The sequence below is a fragment of the Phycomyces blakesleeanus genome, assembly GCF_001638985.1.
Source record: "Phycomyces blakesleeanus NRRL 1555(-) unplaced genomic scaffold PHYBLscaffold_5, whole genome shotgun sequence".
Lineage (NCBI taxonomy): Eukaryota > Fungi > Mucoromycota > Mucoromycetes > Mucorales > Phycomycetaceae > Phycomyces > Phycomyces blakesleeanus.
This window is the reverse complement of record NW_017265138.1, coordinates 1,481,611-1,501,669: the sequence shown is the minus strand read 5'-3', so window position 1 is coordinate 1,501,669 and position 20,059 is coordinate 1,481,611. Positions and strand designations below refer to the sequence as shown.

General features: G+C 34.7%; 4 protein-coding genes across 4 annotated transcripts; 2 read left to right on the top strand and 2 right to left on the bottom strand.

The window, feature by feature from the left end:
• Positions 1–4,295: 4,295 nt before the first annotated feature.
• PHYBLDRAFT_154757 (hypothetical protein) lies at positions 4,296–6,452 on the bottom strand (the record flags this gene model as incomplete). Its single annotated transcript, XM_018433350.1, has 8 exons — positions 4,296–4,634; positions 4,716–4,903; positions 5,019–5,165; positions 5,268–5,430; positions 5,538–5,705; positions 5,776–5,853; positions 5,976–6,094; positions 6,212–6,452. The coding sequence occupies 8 exons, from the start codon at positions 6,450–6,452 to the stop codon at positions 4,296–4,298; spliced, it is 1,443 nt and encodes a 480-aa protein (XP_018295003.1).
• Positions 6,453–7,202: 750 nt separating this feature from the next.
• Positions 7,203–8,412, bottom strand: PHYBLDRAFT_19005 (hypothetical protein; the record flags this gene model as incomplete). The annotated part of the gene is made up of 3 exons (XM_018439696.1): positions 7,203–7,725; positions 7,800–7,810; positions 7,930–8,412. The coding sequence occupies 3 exons, from the start codon at positions 8,410–8,412 to the stop codon at positions 7,203–7,205; spliced, it is 1,017 nt and encodes a 338-aa protein (XP_018295002.1).
• A 695-nt stretch (positions 8,413–9,107) lies between these two features.
• PHYBLDRAFT_62849 (hypothetical protein) lies at positions 9,108–9,416 on the top strand (the record flags this gene model as incomplete). Its single annotated transcript, XM_018441025.1, has 1 exon — positions 9,108–9,416. The coding sequence occupies one exon, from the start codon at positions 9,108–9,110 to the stop codon at positions 9,414–9,416; it is 309 nt and encodes a 102-aa protein (XP_018295001.1).
• A 1,404-nt stretch (positions 9,417–10,820) lies between these two features.
• On the top strand, positions 10,821–12,874 carry PHYBLDRAFT_109215 (hypothetical protein; the record flags this gene model as incomplete). The annotated part of the gene is made up of 7 exons (XM_018428099.1): positions 10,821–10,967; positions 11,070–11,161; positions 11,224–11,257; positions 11,384–11,498; positions 11,676–11,935; positions 12,053–12,212; positions 12,288–12,874. The coding sequence occupies 7 exons, from the start codon at positions 10,821–10,823 to the stop codon at positions 12,872–12,874; spliced, it is 1,395 nt and encodes a 464-aa protein (XP_018295000.1).
• Positions 12,875–20,059: the final 7,185 nt, after the last annotated feature.

Here is a 20,059-nt window from a genome sequence, read left to right as displayed (position 1 = left end):
CATCAATATCCGTATAACCCAAGGAACCATAAAGTTCTTTTACCCAAGTATATATCCTGACCTTGTTGATGTGATTTAGAAGAAGATAAAATATATATTTTATTTCCTTCTTTATGACTTTATATTAATTCCCTGCGTCAATATATATATATATATATATATATATATATTTGATCTAGTGTTTTTCTTACTTCCTTCCTTACTTCCCTTCTTTCTTTCTTTTCTTCTTTAATTATTATGTAATAAACCATATTTTAATGTTATTTAAAATATAAAAATAAATACATTGATATTACTTAACTTCAATTACACCACAAGAAGAAATGGTTGGAATGATCTTCAAGTTCATATCTATTGGAAAATAAACCAACCAGAACTTTTCTTTTATATAAATATATGCTTTATTTTGCCTGATAATACCTCCTACACTAATCTGTATCTTACAGGAGTGATGAAATATCAATGGAGTTTCAAGGTACCAAAACAGCAACAGCAGCAGCAGAAGAAGAATAACAAGTCTTTTGAGTTACTTATATTTGGTCACTATACCCTTCTTTTCGACCATAGTATTATGGATATGTCAAGAAAACACACACACACATGTTTCTCTACTATGGTTTGGTTAAGTTATTTTATTATTTGTGTGTATGTATGTATATATTCGATAAAGAAAAATTGTAAGCAATTTCCAGACATTGCCCGCAAAAGCTTACTCAAACCATATTTTTTCTCTAATGCATAAAGTTAATATAATTATAATATATTCTGTAAATAAATAAATAAATATAAAAAAATCTATAAAAAAAATAAGATTGAGTATTCATTGCAATATTGTTTCTTTACATTCATACTCATATTTACATTAATATTATTCCTAATCACAGACAACAAAAGCAACAGTATTAAAAAATGAAGCGCCCAAAACCTCAGTCAAGCAAAGAAAGTAAACCCAGGAAGAAAGGTAATAGCCAAATTCACAAGATATACATATATTGTAAACCAGAATATATATAAAATATAATATAAAATATATAAAGAATAAAGAATCACCTATTGATCGAAATATGGAGAGATATTTGATGAACAATAAGAAGAAGAAGAGTAGAAGGAATAGGATAAAGTTCCTTGTTTGTTTGCCTTTTCTATTTCTTTTCATTTCTTATACTTGGAGATATACTCTCAGAATATTAATAACAATTAAGCTCTAGCTCGAGGAGAGTGGAGTATCGAGAGAGAACTGGCATTCTTAGACGCCCTAGCAAAATTCTGTCCTTCTACGGTACACCGACAACAAAAGAACAAGGCATGGGAAAAAGTGCTGGAACATGTAAACGCTGTACAGATTACAACCTTGCCGGCTCTCTCCTTACACGGTGTCAAACACAAGAAATATGATCTGTTTCATGGCCTTCTTCAAGCGGCTGGGCAGTCCAAAGGCACTTACGTAAATGGAGCCAAAATTAACCTGTCGAAAAAATTGATGAAAGCTATTCTAGCAGCAATGAAAGCAGTTCGTATTATTATTTATTTATATATTTCTTTAAAAAGAATCTCTTAATAGTTGCAGTAGATAAAATGAAAAGAAATGTAACTAATTTGGATGGTTTGTTTTACTTCAAGGAGGATTATATGGATGTAAAAGAGTTGGAGACCCGGCTTAATTTGAATAATCGGTCGAATAAATACAATAAGAACAATGCCGAAGATGATTATGAGGATGAGGATGACGAGGATTTCGAAAAGGAAGAAGAAGACGAAGAAGAAGAAGAAAAAGCTGATCATGAAAATGAGAATGAAAATGAAAATGAGAGTGAGAGTGAGGAAGAGGATAATGGCAATGACAATGACATTGAGGATATAAATGGAGATGAGGCTGCAGATGAGGATAATGAGGATAATGAAGACAATGAGGATAACAAAAATAATGAAGATAATGAGGATAGTGAGGATGACTTGACCAACAAATTAACAAAAAAAGTTATCCTTCTTTTGGGGGAACAAGCTAGGTTTCTGAGGAAGAGAGATGATTTTCAGAACAATATTCTTGCCTCATTCGCTGAAATTGCTAAATCTGTTACAATAATTGCTGAGCACATTAAACACAAATAAACATAATATTCATTCATTCATTTGTTGGGTTTAGAGTTTTATGTATATCCATTCTTCAGTTTGTCAGAAAAGTCAAGCCCAAGTTGCAATATAGAGTTTCGCATTTGAAAATGAGAAAACCAAACTTTATATATATATATATACACTATAGAAAAAAAAGGGGGGCGATTTTACTGAGATATTTGCAAGTTTTCCAAGGTTTTAAGTGTGTTCTATAGTGGAATTTTAATTAAGGACTAATTTCTCTCTCTTTTTTATATATATCCCACTTTCAACGCTACCATGTTTTTGCAGTCAATGCAAAACACCTTTTTTCCAACCTCTTCAACCCAGTGCTAGAATTAAAGACACTAAAATTATTCAAATCTAATGGCTTATCAGCGATATCCTGGGTATAGCTGAACCGTAACAAGGCTGGAAGGTTTTTAAGGGTCTCTAAAAGAAACACATTGAATAGCTATCAAGGCTAGTATTGATAAAAGATAACTTGGTCCTTAGTCCGAAGATTGATCTTCAGCTACAAATTTTCATCTTCGAACACGGGGTTTCAAGTATGCCTATATCAAGTATTTTGTGCAACATGAATCTGAAGCACTTCCTTTTGGGGTAGGGCTTAAAGTCAATCTTCGGCTGAAATTAACTGAAAATAATTACATTTTCAGATACATGATTATCTGTCAAAAGGATCCGTTATTATTATTATTATTATAAAGAAGACAGAGGATATGCAGTAATGCTAAATCTCTATATTCTAAGCTCTTTTTTATTCAAAATATTCCACCAAAGGGAGATACAAACATCCAAAAAACCACCAAGAAAAAGATGCGTATTGAACTGAATTCCCCATCTTATTTTCTCGTATATCATGTCTTCTATTCCTCTCAAAACAGCTGATATACTCGTTGGGTCCATTCCAAAAATAAGAGACATGCCAAAAAGGCGTTTGGGAGAACTGTATTGATACATCAACATGGCAAAGCCAAAGATGTTGCTGACTCTTATTTTTGAAATATGACAGGTTGATTCCAGGCCAAGTACCATGGTAATACTTTTAATCTCTGGCATAGAAAATCTGAAAAGTTCAATGGATTGAGCTTCGTTGAGTGAGTATAACTCAAGTCTGTTACGCTATGTTATGGTTCCTTCTTCGCGTCTCGGTTGAAGCATGATTTTCAGCTTGTTCCTGAAGCTCTCAATGTCTGTTACGAACTACTATGCGAAGGTAGATTTCTAAAGACATTTGATAAAAGTTCTATAAGATTTTTTGAACAATTAAAAGAGTATCAGAACAAAGTTCATATAAAAAATCTTGCAATGCATATATACTCTATCGTTATTGTGGCCTTTATAAAGCAGGTACTTTTGAAGAATATAAGGTCGACTGGATTTTAATGAGCACTTATATTAAAACCTCGACTTTCGGCTTAAGGACAAAGTTATCTATTATAAGAATAGAGATACTTTAAAAAGGTATAGACTTATCATATTTAGAATATTTGATTGGATTAGATGCAAAAATAACCTGAAATTCCATAAATCATATTTGACAAAAAGTAAAGCTAATAGGCTAAAACAAGCATGCTATTGGCTATAAAGATTACGAGGTCGGAGGTACAAATCCTGCCATTTCTTACAGTGTACCCCCACAGTAAAAAAGTGGCGATCAAAGTAAACACATTGTTCTGGATAGACGTCGTGCCTGAATGATTAGCATTCCTGTCTTAAACAAAATACACACTATATCCATTTATTTATGGTTGATTTTATAATACTCGCATCCATAATAATAATTAGAAGTAGTACATAAAATACAGAATATATGTGGTATAAATATTATGAGTTAATACTCTAATAGAATAATCAAGAATTCTCTCTTCTTTCTCTCTGTATACAATTTCCTTAATAATTAAAGGTGACGATATATATATAAACAAATGTGGAAACGAGACATGAAAGTTAGACAATTGGTTTGATAAATAAAGCAACATTCAAATGTTATTACTATATAAATGTGTATATGTGCAGATTTGTAAATGTCACAAAAAATCCAGAATATCCGTATACACACAGCAAACAAACAATCGATCAATAGATATAGTCCTATTACAAACGCACAGTAATAGTAGTAGTAATAGAGAAATAAGTCATATAACATATGCGGGTAAGAAATATATATATACATTATATTAAAAAGAGGCAACACTTATACTTGTTTTGGGAGTGGTTGACTGGAGGGGACGCATTACAGGAAATGCAAGCACTTCTCTGATGTGTGTAGCTCCTGTCAAAATCTGGACTACCCGGTCTACACCCATTCCCCAACCAGCAGTTGGCGGAAGACCGTACTCCAGGGCTTGACAGAATGCAAGATCAGGTACAGGAGCTTCATCGTCACCATCTACACGATCATTTGCTTGTTGCTGAAATCTCAAACGTTGTTCCACAGGATCATTCAACTCCTCGTAAGCATTGACAATTTCTTTTCCTCTAACAAATAGCTCGAAACGAGCGGCTATACGACGACCCTAATAATCATAATAATGACAACAAGGTTACTATTATTGATAATATATATATGCTATTCTCTTTTTCCTATTTTACTTTACCTTCTCATCTACACCTCCTTTTGCCAGTGGACTCAATGCAATTGGGTGGTTGTATAAAAATGTAGGTTGAGTACATTCAGGCTCAATCAAATGGGAGATTAGTTTGTCAAGAATGCGTGCAGTAGTAAAAGGACGTGATACTGGGATAGACAATTCACGACAAGCCTGTAGTAGAGTGTCAACACCGACTGCACAATAGGCAACCAATCGCAATAACACCCGAAAAGAGGTAGTGAGTAAGGATCGCATTTGCTCTTTTGAGAATTTTATCAGGTAATTTTTTTGTTTGTTTAGAAATCTTACGTTTTCCATCAAGTTCTGCAATCGGAATACCGAGTTGTGTTTCAAGGCGATCCAAAACATTGATTCGCTTAAAAGGTCGGTCAAATGTAATGGCTTCACCTTTGTGAGATTCAAGAATACGAGTTCCAGTAATACTTTCCACCATTTCTATAAAAAATATTTCGAAATATTAGTTGCATTCTTGATTTCATTGTCTTCTTTACTTTATTATATCTCTCTATCTATCTCTTTCTTTTAGTTTTACTTTACCTGACAGCATTGTTTCTGTGTCTTGTATCAGACTCTCTAAATTTCCGTATGCTTGGTAAAACTCGCATGTCGTGAACTCAGGATTGTGATCAGCATCAATACCCTCGTTTCTAAACTGCTTTCCAATTTCATAGACCCTGTCTATACCGCCCACAACCAATTGCTATTGGTTTAATATAGATATATTGATTATTATCGTTGTTTTAAAAAAACCGTTTTTTTTGTAAATCAATGTAAAGAGAATTAATATATTCTTTGTACTTTATTTACCTTTAGATAAAGTTCAGGTGCAATACGGAGTTGCATATCCATGTCAAGGGCATGTGCGTGGGTTTCGAAAGGTTTGGCATTTGCACCTCCTGCCTTCCCAGACAAAACAGGCGTTTCTACTTCCAAGAAATCTCTATCATCCAAGAACCTTCGAATAAAACGAATAATCTTTTCCCAGGTGAGTTTGTTGTTTTTTTTTTTAAAAAAAAAAAAGAATGAAAGAGAAAGGGTTTCTCACCTTGGTACGAGTACGCATTATGTCCGTAACATGAGGGTTTACAAGCATATCTAAATGTCTTTCTCGGAATCGCTTTTCCTACAATTAATTAATAATAATAAATGGACATGTTCAAGAATGGAATTGTGTTGTGAATTAATCGAAAAGTACTTGTTATTTGTTTCTTTTGGATATAGTTGGTACATTGACATGAAACATACTGGATCTTTTAATTCATGTTTCGGGATGTCATGTAAACAAGGCGAGAGGACCCTCATATCCTTGGTTACAAACACACTGAGTTGGCCATGATTTGTCTTTCCAGGTACACCCGTAAAAGCTATATATTTTAATTTTTTATAACAAAATAAAGTAAATAAAGTCTCGCCTTTTCATTCTTTCTTTTATTACACTATACTATATCGTATTACATATTCTTCTTCTTATTTTTACGTACAGACAATATCACCACGACACACCTCTTGGTTTGCAGCTGCAAATTCATCGAACGATCCCTCAAACCTTCCACGAGACACAACAACCTGTATTGGCTCTCCATTCTGAATAATATCATAAAATACTAGTTTGGCACTCGATTCGCGCTTGGCCTGAACTCGACCAGCTAGTGTGACAAGTGTGTCAGCTTTCTGACCTTTGGAAAGTTGACTATCAAACGCTGATAGATCCTTGACGGTCATGAAATGACCATGCTCGGGTTTGATTGCAAATCGAGGGTATTCTAATCTTTTCGAGAAAGGAATGTCTTGCAATGACCGCCCTGAATAATTTATTTATTTTTACGAATTCAACATGATCTTGTTACTTTTTTGTTTTGTTTTGTTTTGTTTCTTCTTTGGATATACTCTGACGTGAGATTTATAAGACCAGTAACGTACCTGTAGTAGAAAAAGTCCTGAAAATATTAGGTCTAGATATTTTTGAACGTGGAATGACATGTACCAAACCAGTGGCAACACGTCTTGCTGATTGAGATGCCATTAGCTAAAAAGTAAATGAAATAAAGAAAAGTAGCGGAGGGGAGGGGAGAGAGAGAATAGGTCACCTAAATTCCGACAAACAAGAAGGGTGTGAGCTACAGTGGCTTTTTCGTCAATTAGCCAGGACAGGAACCAGTAATAAATACACTTTGGGTATAAAAAATCATGCGCATTATTTATTATCCTTTCAAGAAAGTCCTTTTATTACTACTGTTATTTATTGCAACAGAGAAAACCAAAACAGAACCAAAAGGAAAGACAGATTTTGGATATCTTTTTTCTTTTTTATTTGTTCCTTTCTTCTTTTGTCCTAAAAGGAACGCTTTAAAGTCTAAAGTAATATGGAAAAGAAGCAGTCCAAATAATCAAATTACATATATACATACATACAAAGAAGAGGAGCAAAAAGAAAGAAAGAAATATGTTTGGAGAAATTAATATTTCTTTTCTTTAATGTTGAATGTTGGAGAGTTCATTTAATATGGCGCCCGCGCCAAGGTTGATAAGTGCTTTTGCTACTGCATTGCCAAGTTGGACCGCCAATGCTTCTTTTTCTTTCGTGGAAGTCACATTGGCAAATGATAATTCATCTTCAAACTCTACCACATTTTGACCGTCCAAACTAGCCACAAGCCCTCGCAGACACAAAATTCTCTCGTTGTGCTTTAACCATGAATTCACACCAATAGGTACAGTACAACCACCTTCCAAGGTACGCATCAACGAACGCTCACTCAAACACATTATACGTGTCTGGTCATGATTCAATTTTTCCAACAGCTGTCGGCATTCTACATCATCTTCTCGACATTCAATGCCAAGGGCACCCTGAGAAACAGCATGTAATGAATCGGATGGCCCAATAATTTGAGTAATCCGGTCTCCCATTCCAAGGCGTCTCAGACCCGCTACAGCCAAAATTATAGCATCGAATTCACCATTAGCCGAATCCAACTTCATTAATCGCGTGTTGCTTTAACACGTACACACACATAGAAACCAAAAATTGTTAATATTTCATCTTGATAAGTTTCAAGCAAACCTTACATATTTCCACGCTACAAAATAAATAATAAAATAAAACAAGTATAGTTGAGTTTCTTTGTTACTGAATTGCTCAATACAACAACAAAAACAGCAGTAGCAGTAGCGGCGGCAATAATATAAATTTACTTACAATGTCCTTGAAGATCAATAAAGGATATCTTCGTTTTAATTGAGCCACTCTACGCAAGCTGCTCGTACCAACTACCGATCCTTTTGGTAGTGTGGCCAGTGTATGCTCTTTATGTTTCTTTGAGATTACCATGGCATCATGAGGGTTTTCACGTTTCGTTACCGCACCGAGATGCATTCCGGGTGGCAGGACTGTCGGCAAGTCTTTCAGGCTGTGTACCACCAAATCGACTTGGCCGTCTTGCAAGGCAATCTCGAATTCCTTGGTAAATAAGCTCTTTTCTCCAACTTTATTCAGGGCCACATTGAGAACCCGGTCGCCGGTCGTTGACATTGAGTGAACTCTGAATTCAATATGAGGGTACCATTTCTGCAGAGTTTCGCGCACGAGCTCAGCCTGAGCTAAGGCAAGTTGTGATTTGCGGGTACCAATTATGAAACATTGCTTTTGGGTAAGAGTAGTATCTGGGAGAGTAGGGACCATGATTGAATGTAAAATTGGTATTTATTTTTGTAAATAAAAAATCCAAAAAAATAAATAAATACCTATAATAATAATAATGGTCTATTTAATATTACTTTGGTGGAGATTTATTTTTTAGAGGAGACTCAATACAGACAGATGACTTTAACCAAACACACCTTGTAACATACACTGTAAGAAATGTCAGGATTTGAAAGCTTCCGACTTGTTAAAAAAAAATTACTAACTCGTATAAAAGCTGTGAGTTAACTTTAAAATACCGTCAGATTTCTTGATTTTTATTATTAAATAAACTGTACATCAGCTTCTTTATGCTATATCTTCCAAAACAATAATAATATAATATATGGTGTAGTCACTACGAGTTTTCATTGCCTCTTTGATTCTATTGAACAAGCTTTTTACAAGAATATTCACAGTTTCTGAGTCAAAATTCTCCCCATTCATAAAGGACTTTGGGTTTCCGATATAGAGCATTTGTTTTTATAGATCATTTTCTATTTTGAATCTTGGTTTTTACAGCATATTAAACATGCTTTACTAAAGTTTAGATCTTGGGTACTGTGATAGTCGAGTAGACAAGGCATTTAACTTTTCGACTGTGTTTTCTACCACGTCGTGTAGGAAATCCAGTATAGCACAACTACTACCATCTTTTTGGATTGTGGACATAGTATAATGCTTGTAATTTAATTATGCATATTTGGGATTGGAGTCCTTGGACAAATGGTCAACATATGCGACTTGGTCCACATATGATGGAACTAGAATCTGCCAATTTTTGTAAGGATATATACATGATTATAGGAAGAATTATGATTCACATTCAGAAAAAAGCTCGTAACATTTGTAGAGATTTGAGGGGGTTTTTTGGTCTGCCAGGTCTGCGGCGTTTTGATTTAGTTTTTCAAGATAGTTTCCTAACACTTGATGGTGCTATTAATTGGCGTTCCAAGAGATGGCTCATTTGTGTTTGTAATCGTAGTTATTTGTTGATGATATGAGTAATTTAGTTGTAAGAAAATAGTTATGCAAAAAGACAAGCAAATAAGGTGTGGTTAAAGGAACGATGTATATTTCTGGGAAAAGTAACGCTGTTTTAACCTGTCGGGATGTACATGAAAATGGGGTCACTCTTGGCGCTGTAATGTTGCCTACTTCTTGTTCTTGTTCTCATTTGAATGTACTCGTTTTGATTATTTAATAGTGTCAGTATACTTATTGAAGCAATTAATAAAATATTTATTTTTATATTAATAAATAGATAATAATGAGCCTTCTTCTTTACCAATTGATTTTGATATACTTCCTATACATATAGTGAAAAGAAGAAAAACAATAAAACTAACAGTGATCAGATACTGTGTCTGCAAGTCACAATTCTTTGGAAATGAATTTGGTTTCATTTTTTTATTTTTATCTTTATACATATTATATTATATTTTGCATTGATTTATCGGTACACACAAAGTACACAAAATACACAAGAACTTTACCTGCATATATGCTTATATTGATAGTGGTTAATATATCGCGTAGAATCTTATGTTAAAACAATGGTTAGCCTATACAATTGAACTCTTTAATGGCAAAAACAAACAAGCCTTTCTTTCCTTCTTTCTTTTTTGAGCATGTAGTATTTAGCATTGGTATATTGAGTAAAAATGAATGCTTTATTATTTCGATGACTATAGAGTATATAATTATTTGCCTCTCTTGAAAGGATTATGAATATGAATGTATATTTAATTGGTTGAATTGCTTGTGACTTACAGTAAAAAAGCCTTTTATGATTAACGTTTTATTAACTGTTTTATATATATCGGAAAGGGAATTTGATAATCTAGATCTTATTTCCTTAACCGTAACCTTTTTTTTTTAAAAAAAAATATAATCTTATCAAGACAGTCCTACCACAATAATTTTAGGGTTTATTTCTTTTTGCAACAAAAAGATCAAAAAAATAAATAGATAAATAATATATATATTATATATACTATATATATATATATTTATATATTATCTTGTGTATATAAATTCATATAAATATATATCCATATACATAACATATCGATTATCAACAATCTCTCTCATACAATGTCTGGATCACCTGCGCGTAGATCGAAAAGTAAAGATATAGACAATTCAGAGACAATTGCAATGGAAAATGTCCTCTCCCGGCGAAGCCCAATGCACCATTCCGTAGACGTCAAGGGAGACTCAGCGAGCCAGTATGTGGAAGACATCGAACGAGTATATACCGGTAGATCAGACGTATCTGGATCCGGTACAGCCGAAAGTGAAAAACCACATCTGCACCGTGGTCTCAAGGCTCGCCATGTACGTTACCATTACAACCACCACAACCATATCATATGTATTTATATATCATATTTCTATAGCTTACTATGATCTCGCTTGGAGGTACTATCGGTACAGGTCTTTTCTTGGCTTCTGGTGCATCAATTGCCAACGCAGGTCCTGGCGGTGCATTGATTGCCTATGCTCTCATTGGTATCATGGTATTCTTCATGATGGAGTGTCTTGGTGAAATGGTAAATATATATATATATACATACAACCCTCTTTTATATATTCTTTTTTTTGTTAACAACAATTCTCTTTTTCTTCTATTTTCATTATTGCACATTCCAAAGGCTACTTTTCTTCCAATCTCGGGGAGTTTTAACAATTATGCTGGTCGTTTTATCGATCCAGCCTTGGGTTTTGCTTTGGGTTGGAACTACTGGTATGACTGTTAACTTTTTTTTGTATTATTGATCAAACATCTTCTAACCTATTTTGGATTAGGTATAACTGGGCTGTCACTCTGGCTGTAGAACTTGTAAGTTATTTTTTTATTTTTTTTACGTTTCTTGTACTGCCTTGAATCAAGTCGTGAAACATTGATCTTAAACCTTATCGTAAGTAATTATTTTCTCACACTCTATTTCATCATATGTATATGTAGACTGCCGGTTCAATGGTTATGGCTTTCTGGGCTCCATGGGTTCCTGGATACGTTTGGTCAATTGTATTCTTGGTTCTTGTCCTTAGTCTCAACTTGTTTTCAGTAAAGGGTTATGGTAAGAATCTTTCTATTTTTCAATTAAAAGAAATAATAGTATTATATATATGTGTGTGTGTGTACATAATATAATGTCAAAAGGTCGGAGTTTTTGCTTCTTCTGCTTCTTCTGACTTTGATATATATTATATATTAATTTATCCGTGTATATATTTTATTTTATTATTTAAAATAGGTGAAGCGGAGTACTGGTTTGCTCTCATCAAAGTCTTGACTGTCATTGTCTTCATTTTCCTTGGAATTCTTGTCGACACTGCTGTCTTGGGCGATGTCTACTATGGTGTCGAAGTATTCAGATCTGGTGGCGTCAGAGGTACTGGTATCCTCAGCACCTTCCTGACTGCCGGTTTCTCGTTCCAGGGTACAGAGTTGATTGGTGTGGCTGCAGGAGAGAGTGAAAATCCTCAAAAGAACGTTCCAAAGGCTATCAAACAGGTATATATATATATATACATTTATGTAAATGACAGAATCTAACTAACAAATATGATTTTATTTATTTGAAATTATCATTATTATTATTATTATTATTATTATTATTATTATTTGTAGGTCTTTTGGCGTATCGTTTTATTCTACATCCTTTCGATCTTCATTATCGGTCTTATTATTCCCTTTGATGACCCTATGCTTCTCAAGAATGATGTTGGAGATGTTTCTGTTTCGCCTTTCACTCTTGTTTTCCAAAGAGCTGGAATTCAACCTGCTGCTCGTATGTTGCTATAGTGACCTAATTTTTATTTTTTTATTTTTAAAAGTTAACTAATTTTTGCATTTTTTTTACTAGACCTTATGAATGCTGTCATTTTAACTACCGTTCTTTCGGCCGGTAACTCCGGACTTTATGCTTCCAGCCGAACTCTTTATGACCTTGCCTGCGAAAACAAGGCACCCCGTGTGTTTAAGAAAGTCACCAAGGCTGGAATTCCCATCTACTGCGTTCTCTTGACTGGCCTAATTGGTATGCTTGCCTTCTTGACCTCTCTGTTTGGAAATGGTGTCGTTTATAACTGGCTTTTGAACATCTCTGGTGTTGCTGGTTTCATTGCCTGGCTCGGTATTGCCGCATCTCATTACCGGTTCCGTCAAGCCTATGTCGCCCAGGGTCATCTTGTGTCCGACTTGCCGTTCAAGGCCCGTCTTTTCCCTGTCGGCCCCATCTTCGCCTTCCTCATCTGTTCGTTTGTCTTGGTCGGCCAGGGCTATGACGCCTGGTCTGCAGATCCTGTTGACCCATTGGATATCGTGGCCTGCTATATTGGTATTCCCATCGTGCTCATCTTTTATTTTGGATACAAGATTGTCATGAAATCAAAGTTTATTCCTTTGATGGAAGTTGATCTTGATACCGGACGTGAAGAAATTCTTAGGTAAAAAAGAAAAAGAAAGAAAACGCTTTTATAAACGTTTGCTAATCTAAATAACTTTTATTACTATTATAGACACACAATGGAAATGGAAGAGAACAAACGTTTCGATCCTTTGGAAGGTGTCAGTATCTTGAAGCCTTCAACATGGAAACGTATTCCGTCCAACTTGAAATCCTGGAGAGACGCATTCCACAACTAGAAAAAGAAGAAGTAAAAGAAGTGTTTGCTATTTTATTTTATATTATACTATTTTCATTCCATTCCATTCCATTTCTTCTCGACTTCTCTACTCTACTTTACTTTACTTCTCTCCCTTTCTCTATTTCCCTCTTTATTTTTCATTGTTAATTGTATTAATTTAATTTTTATCCATTTCTCACGTATTGTACATAACTGAAAAGAACAACAACAACAATAATAATAATAATAATAATAGTATTAGTAGTAATAGCAGTCAAGTAGCAATAGTAGTGTTAGTAGTAACCCTCGATTCATCATTTTTCTATTTCTTTCATTTCCAAAAAAAAATGCATTAAAAATTCTATTCTATCTTATCTTATCTTATCTCCCTTACCATCTCCCCACTCCCACTTCTTCTTTGTATACTTCTTTGTTATTATTATTTCATTCTGATAAAAAAAAACATATTATTTGATTAGTTGAATATAATATATCAAAAAAGAAATTGACTTTTTTTCCCTTTTGTATTTCATAAACCAAATAAAAATAAATAAAACTATTATTACTATTATCAATGTGTTGAATTGTGTGTTTAAGATATAAACTTTTTACTTTATAAAATAAGTCATTTAGACAAATTCCTATAAATTGTACTAATCCTTTTCTTTTTATTACTGTGCTCCGGTTAAACGTGTTTGCCCTGGGAACAAGGGAGGGCGGGTTGCCTTTTATTATTATTTTAATTTTTGATTTGCTCCGGTAAAAGCCCGGCTCACAGGGTGGCTAGGGACTCTAATATTATATATATTTCTTACCTTGGTTAGATTCTTTAGAGGATTGAGGCTTACCAAAAAAAATACTTAGTGAGAGGGGTAAAGACCAAACCCTTCCTCAACGGGCTCTTTACCTACACAACATATGTGTATGCATATAGTTAATTACTTTATTTTATTATCTTTTCAGCTATACATAAAAAAGATATGTAAATTTTATATCTTTTATTGCAAATAAAAAAATGTTAATAGTGCGGGGTGTATGCTTTATATACAGAGTTGTAACGCCTGTCATATTGTTTTTTAATACAGACTAGTAGATGTGACCAAGACAGCAGAGAAGTATCTAGAGGATAGAAAATTAGTTATTCTGGAATATATTAAAAATAAGCACCTCTTGTAGACTCACACCCAAATATAATATATCTAAAGAAAGCGAGAGAAAAAATATATATCAATTACATATATATATATAAGCTAAGCCCAGCCACAAAAAAAAAGATATCGAACATGAGTATATGCTTTTAAAGCAAGGCGGAAATCCAGTAAATCCTTACAAATTGAAGGATTTGAAAGCTAAAAAAAAAAGCAACCTTGAACCTTGAGCAGACATAATTTATAGGTTCACAGAATTAAAGAGAAAAAATGAAAAAGTGAGTCAAGTTATGTTACTTAGTAATTGCAGTCTTTAAAAGATATAGAAAGAATATAGACAAAACACGGACAGAAAGACCAAGAAAATGGAATGAAACGTAAATAATGCAAAATATAAATGGTTTCATTAAATTAGTATTTAATATTATGTGTAAAGAAGTCTATGTTCAACAGCATTACATTTCTTGCGCTATGTATAATTATGTATATATATCAGATTAGGTATTACATGACACCCACCTTTTTATTATTATTATTCTTGCATATTAATTTACATCAATTCTTGTTGTAACTATGTATACTTGAACCAACACACACAGGCTCACGACAAAAATAATTTACCTGTAATAAACAAGATTTCTATATAAATGTATGTATTTAGCCGTATTTTATTGATCAAGAATACAAAATAATAAAATAAATATTGAGATGGAGATAAATTGTCTGTAGAACAAAGGCAGAACACCTAAGCTTGGACACTACATTTTGTAATGAAGAGGTAAAGGGGAGAAGGGGTGGGGAAAAGGGTGCGGGGGAGAAGGAGAGGGGGGTTTCGATTTTTATTTTTAGATAAAAATTAAAATATTTTATTTTTAAAATAAAATAAAAGGAAAACTTTAAAAACCTTAATAGTAAAGGTAAGCCAGTAGAATTCCATTACCGATTTTTTGGTAGATTAGTACTCTTTTAAGTTGAGAAAGAAAAATATTCTAGTAATAGGTGTCTTGCTTTTATATACATGTCCATGTATCTATTATCTTTTCTACATTGAGTACATCTTGTAATTATTCACTGGTTGCTTTTCATTCAGTTACTGCCTCTGTAGACTTCTTCTTTAATATAAATTTTAGACAGAAATTCTGTAATACGATTACCTACTCTGTATAAAACTATAATCGTAATTATAAAATCACAATGTGACGATCGTAAGCAGTGAAATGCTTTATTCAACCACCACACATACATATAAATACACGTCCATAGATACAGGCACGAATTATCTTTAAATTGAATTTGGCCAATCGAACGCAAGATAATTATGCTTTTTTTTATATATATAAGCTATCTGGGATTCAAAATGAAAATAAATATCGCATCCGTGGTGGATAAATAAGGAAAATAATGAATGAATTTGCAAGTGGCATCAACACATTTATATCCATATATAAATATCTGTATTTCATGTATATAATATGGGTGATGTATAGGTCTGGTCTCGATTAAGCTACATGTTTAATTTGTTTGAATAGAACATTTACCCAAGAAATAATAACGTAAATATGAACACAAGTGTACATATTAATTTACAATTGATCTGTACCACAGCATAGTTATTACTATGATCATTTTATACCACCATTAGTATTATTGTAAGCCTGGTGAGGTTAAAATCGCCTTTCTTTTACTCGTTCTACTTGATGTATGTGAACCGCCTTTTCTTTCTTTTTTGGTTCTTGCGCATTGTCTTTATAGTTACTTAAACACAATATACGCATACCCACGCTCTCTATCTCTTTATATACATATATAAACATTCATAAGCATTCATACATTGCATATACTACTTGTAAAGATTGTTTGCTTTCAAAATAAAAAATGTTCTTCTTTTTCTTGGCATATCTATTTGTCTCTCTTTTTATTATATATATATATATATTACTCACTTGCTATGAATATAATATAATTATAATTACAATTGAATTGAATTGAATATTATTTATTATTTTAAAACATCGCAAATCACTATGAAATCCACCATTCGTTTTTTTGGCCAGTTATATTACGAGTCTTTTGGATTTTCATTGCCGAGTGTAGGACAAACGATCTTTACACTGGATAGTAACTGAACTCGGATTGTGTTTTAGTGATGGGCGTAACACCTGTGTTGCTCTCAACCAAAATAATAATAGCGAATAAAGAATAACGAATACAGAATAATAACTATACTTTTAATAATACTCATAGCAATAGTTACATTAAGCAGTATATATACACACACAAAAAGAAAGGAATATATATAGAGAGAAAAGGAAAAAAAAAGAAAGAAAAGAAAAGGAGAAAGGGCAAAATAAAAATCAAATAAAATAAAAATCAAGTCAGCCCCAAGTCCAGTACAGTACAATACAGTACAATACACCACAATACACCACAATACAACACAATACACTCCAGTACCATACAGTCCAAGCCAAAGTCCAAGAAGCATAGCCCAAACCATTTTCTTTTGTTTGTAAATTCAATCACAACCCAAACAATCGAATGATGACGATGAACCAAAACGAGAGCGCATCCACATCGACGAATACGCATCACATAGTCTCTGGTTCATCGCACGCATCATCACCCTCATCACCATCACAACCACCATCACAAGCAGTAGTGCCAGTGCCAGTACCAGCAAACTCAAGGCATCTCTCTAGAGTCATCTTAAGGACAGCTCTTCAGAAAGCCAACTCTGCTGTACTCTGTGATTCGGCTAATGATGTAGTCGGTGCAATGGATGCATATTCAGAGGCAATCGCCTTGTTGAATCAAGTACTCGGTACAGTCGAACGAGAGAACGACAGACAACGGCTACAAGAGATCGTAGGTATCAAACGAAACTAATTGTTATTAATTGGGTTACTTTTATATTATATTGCTAGTATTGTTAGCATTGTATTTTATAGTATAGGATAGCAATAGAATAATAGTAATTTATTTATTTATTATACCTGTAAAAAAAAAAGGAAGAAGCGTGTGTGCGTGTATATAGAGGGGAGTGTATGTGTGTGCAAGAGAGTTGGAAGGAGAGAAGAAGAAGGAGGAAGAGGGGCAAGAGGGGGACGAGGAAGATTGCCTTTGAGTGTTGATTAATGGGTTGGCTAAAGGGGGTTGTGAAGATTAATTAGATAAATGTATAAATATAAATATAAATATAAATATAAAAGGGGTGGGGGGTATAGAAGAAGTAATTTTTACTTTTTGGTATACATCTTTCTAATCATATTATTATTAATAATAAAAGAATTGGATAAGCTAATAATTTTATTTTATTTTATTTTCATGATGAGGTAGCACGACTCTTACTCTGAGCGTTTACGTTTACTTGGCGCCTTTTCATCAAGATCCGACGATGACGAATTGTATGAGACTTTTAGAGAAGACTTGAGTCCAACTAGACCCAAACGTGCATCGAGAGGAACAACATCAACACATATAGCATCAGGAGGAAGTGGAAATGGAAGTGGAAATGGAGCAGACAATGAACAAAGGTCTTGGTTATCTCAACCCGCTCAACGAAAATTCTCACGTTCCAACAGAATACTCACAACTGCTATCCGTCGAACAACCTCGTCTTCCTCTATTGAGAGTGGAACATCATCTAATTATGATCCAAAGAGCCCCACCTCACCCTCCAAATTTGATGATCATGATACCCTGAGCAAAACCTCGTCAACGACATCATTAGTCTCAATTGATCCATCTACAAACTCACCCCCACTTACCACTCGATCGATGATGCGCCGGCAGCACGAAAATGGATCATCGCCACGTACGCATGGAAATTCACGAACCATATTACCACCCGCCAAAGATACCACGTTGTCGTCCTCGTCGTCACCACCGTCATTATCATCATTATCATTATCGTCAGCATCATCATCCAAATCTACCTCTACACTAGTGTCGAACCTACAGGCTTCCAAAAGCACCCCACTACAATCTAGAATCGAATTATCCCACGAATTAAAGCAAAAACACCGAGTGCCTGATGAAATCACACCCTTTTCTCCGTCCCTACACGATCTCTCTGTAATCAAGGCTCCTAGACCCGACATGAACCGACGAATGTTCTTGAAACCCTCGACGCCACCTCAAACCCCATCATCACCAATTAGTAACATCCTCAAAGCTAGGATGAAGTCCAAAGGAAAAGAGAAAGAGAAAGAAAGAGAGAAAGAAAAGGAACAGGAACAGGAACAGGAAAGCGAAAGAGAAAGAGAAAGAGAAAGAGAAAGAGAAAGGGAGCTTGCTTCTCAAAAAATGTCAATTGAATTCAGTCGATCAAATAGTAGACTTTCTGGATCCTCAGCCTACTCAATTGCTTCTTCTATAGAAGAAGAGGCATCTCTCAAGACTATTTCTTATGTACAAATTAACACTCACCAGCCGTCTATGGCACTTCCATCTCTCCGTGCAACCAAATTAGAGGCAGTTGAAAAAACAGTTCATCCGGATACCTCTGGAGAGGAAAGAGTAGGAGAAGATGAGTATGAAGCAGCACCAGCATCAGCAGCATCAGCAGCAACTGTAACAGTTTCGGTAGCAAGCTCAGCTGCAGAAAATGGAGAAGAGGGAGTGGAAGAGGAGGGAGAAGTGGAAGTAGAGGAAGAATTTTCTTACCCCGCACAAAAGGCAACCATGGTTGAGCGTACTACCGGTCGACATGGTATTGCAAATGCTCTCAGCATGTCCTCCAAATCATCCATGCGCACAAGAACCAGTAGTCTTCCGAAGCAACTATTTATGCCAGGCTCAAATACGGCCACACCCACGCTCACACCAACGCCGGGACCCGAACAATTGTCGGAATCCTTCCAGAACCTGTCTTCATCTGTACCAATGTCCGAAATCAGTATTCCTACCGATGATCGAGAAACGGTACCGATGCGACGGGCCTTGACCCAGCCCCCGCCTTTCAACCCAAAAGAACAAGCCGAGTCTGGCTTGGTAGTGAGTCTTTCGCGGCCTTTTATGCTCCAACAGACCTCTGGGATCGGAAGTATTCGTAAAAAGGCAAATCGACTGTCACGCTCGAGTATGGATGGTATGGCACGTAAAGACAAAGGAACATCGAACTTTGGTTTGCTTATGAAAGATCTCATGACGCCACGTCCGTCTCACAACGACACTTCTTATGAATATTCTAACCAAACAGCTTCGAACAACGGAATGTTCAATTCTGATGAAAATACTCAGCAAAACCAGCATCAGTATCAGCAACAACAACATCATCATCATCAGCATCAGCAGCAGCAACAACAACAGCAAGGAGGAGGAATAGGAGATAATCGAGTTGGCAATCATCCTTTCGGTCGTCCACCAGAAGAAGCAGCCGGTGGTGATACCCTTTTAGAGAAAAGCAAACACTTGAGGCTTATTCTTTTACTTGAGCAAAGTATGATTGATGGCGGGTACATAACAAGTCGTCTTTATGTTCCAAAAAACTTGTGGTGAGTAGATATATGCAGTTACAAAAGTACAAGCAGACAAAGACACATACGTATATATATATATATATATATATATATATATATATATTCTTCATTTGGCTAAATAATATAAATACTATATCAAGGAATCAATCAAACGTTAAACTTGCTTCAGTGGATGTCAAATCAGCAGCTTGTGAATCTCTTTTCTCACACCTTGTACGACTTGACAAGTGGAAGAAACTCGACGATGTATCTGGAAGTATAAAAGTCTTGGATGTGCTCTTGGAATCTATCGAGGGGTTACAAACGAATCTTTCCAAGAAACTTAAACGAGATAGTGTAAACTCGACAAATTCAAACGGAACAAACAATAGCAGTAGCAGC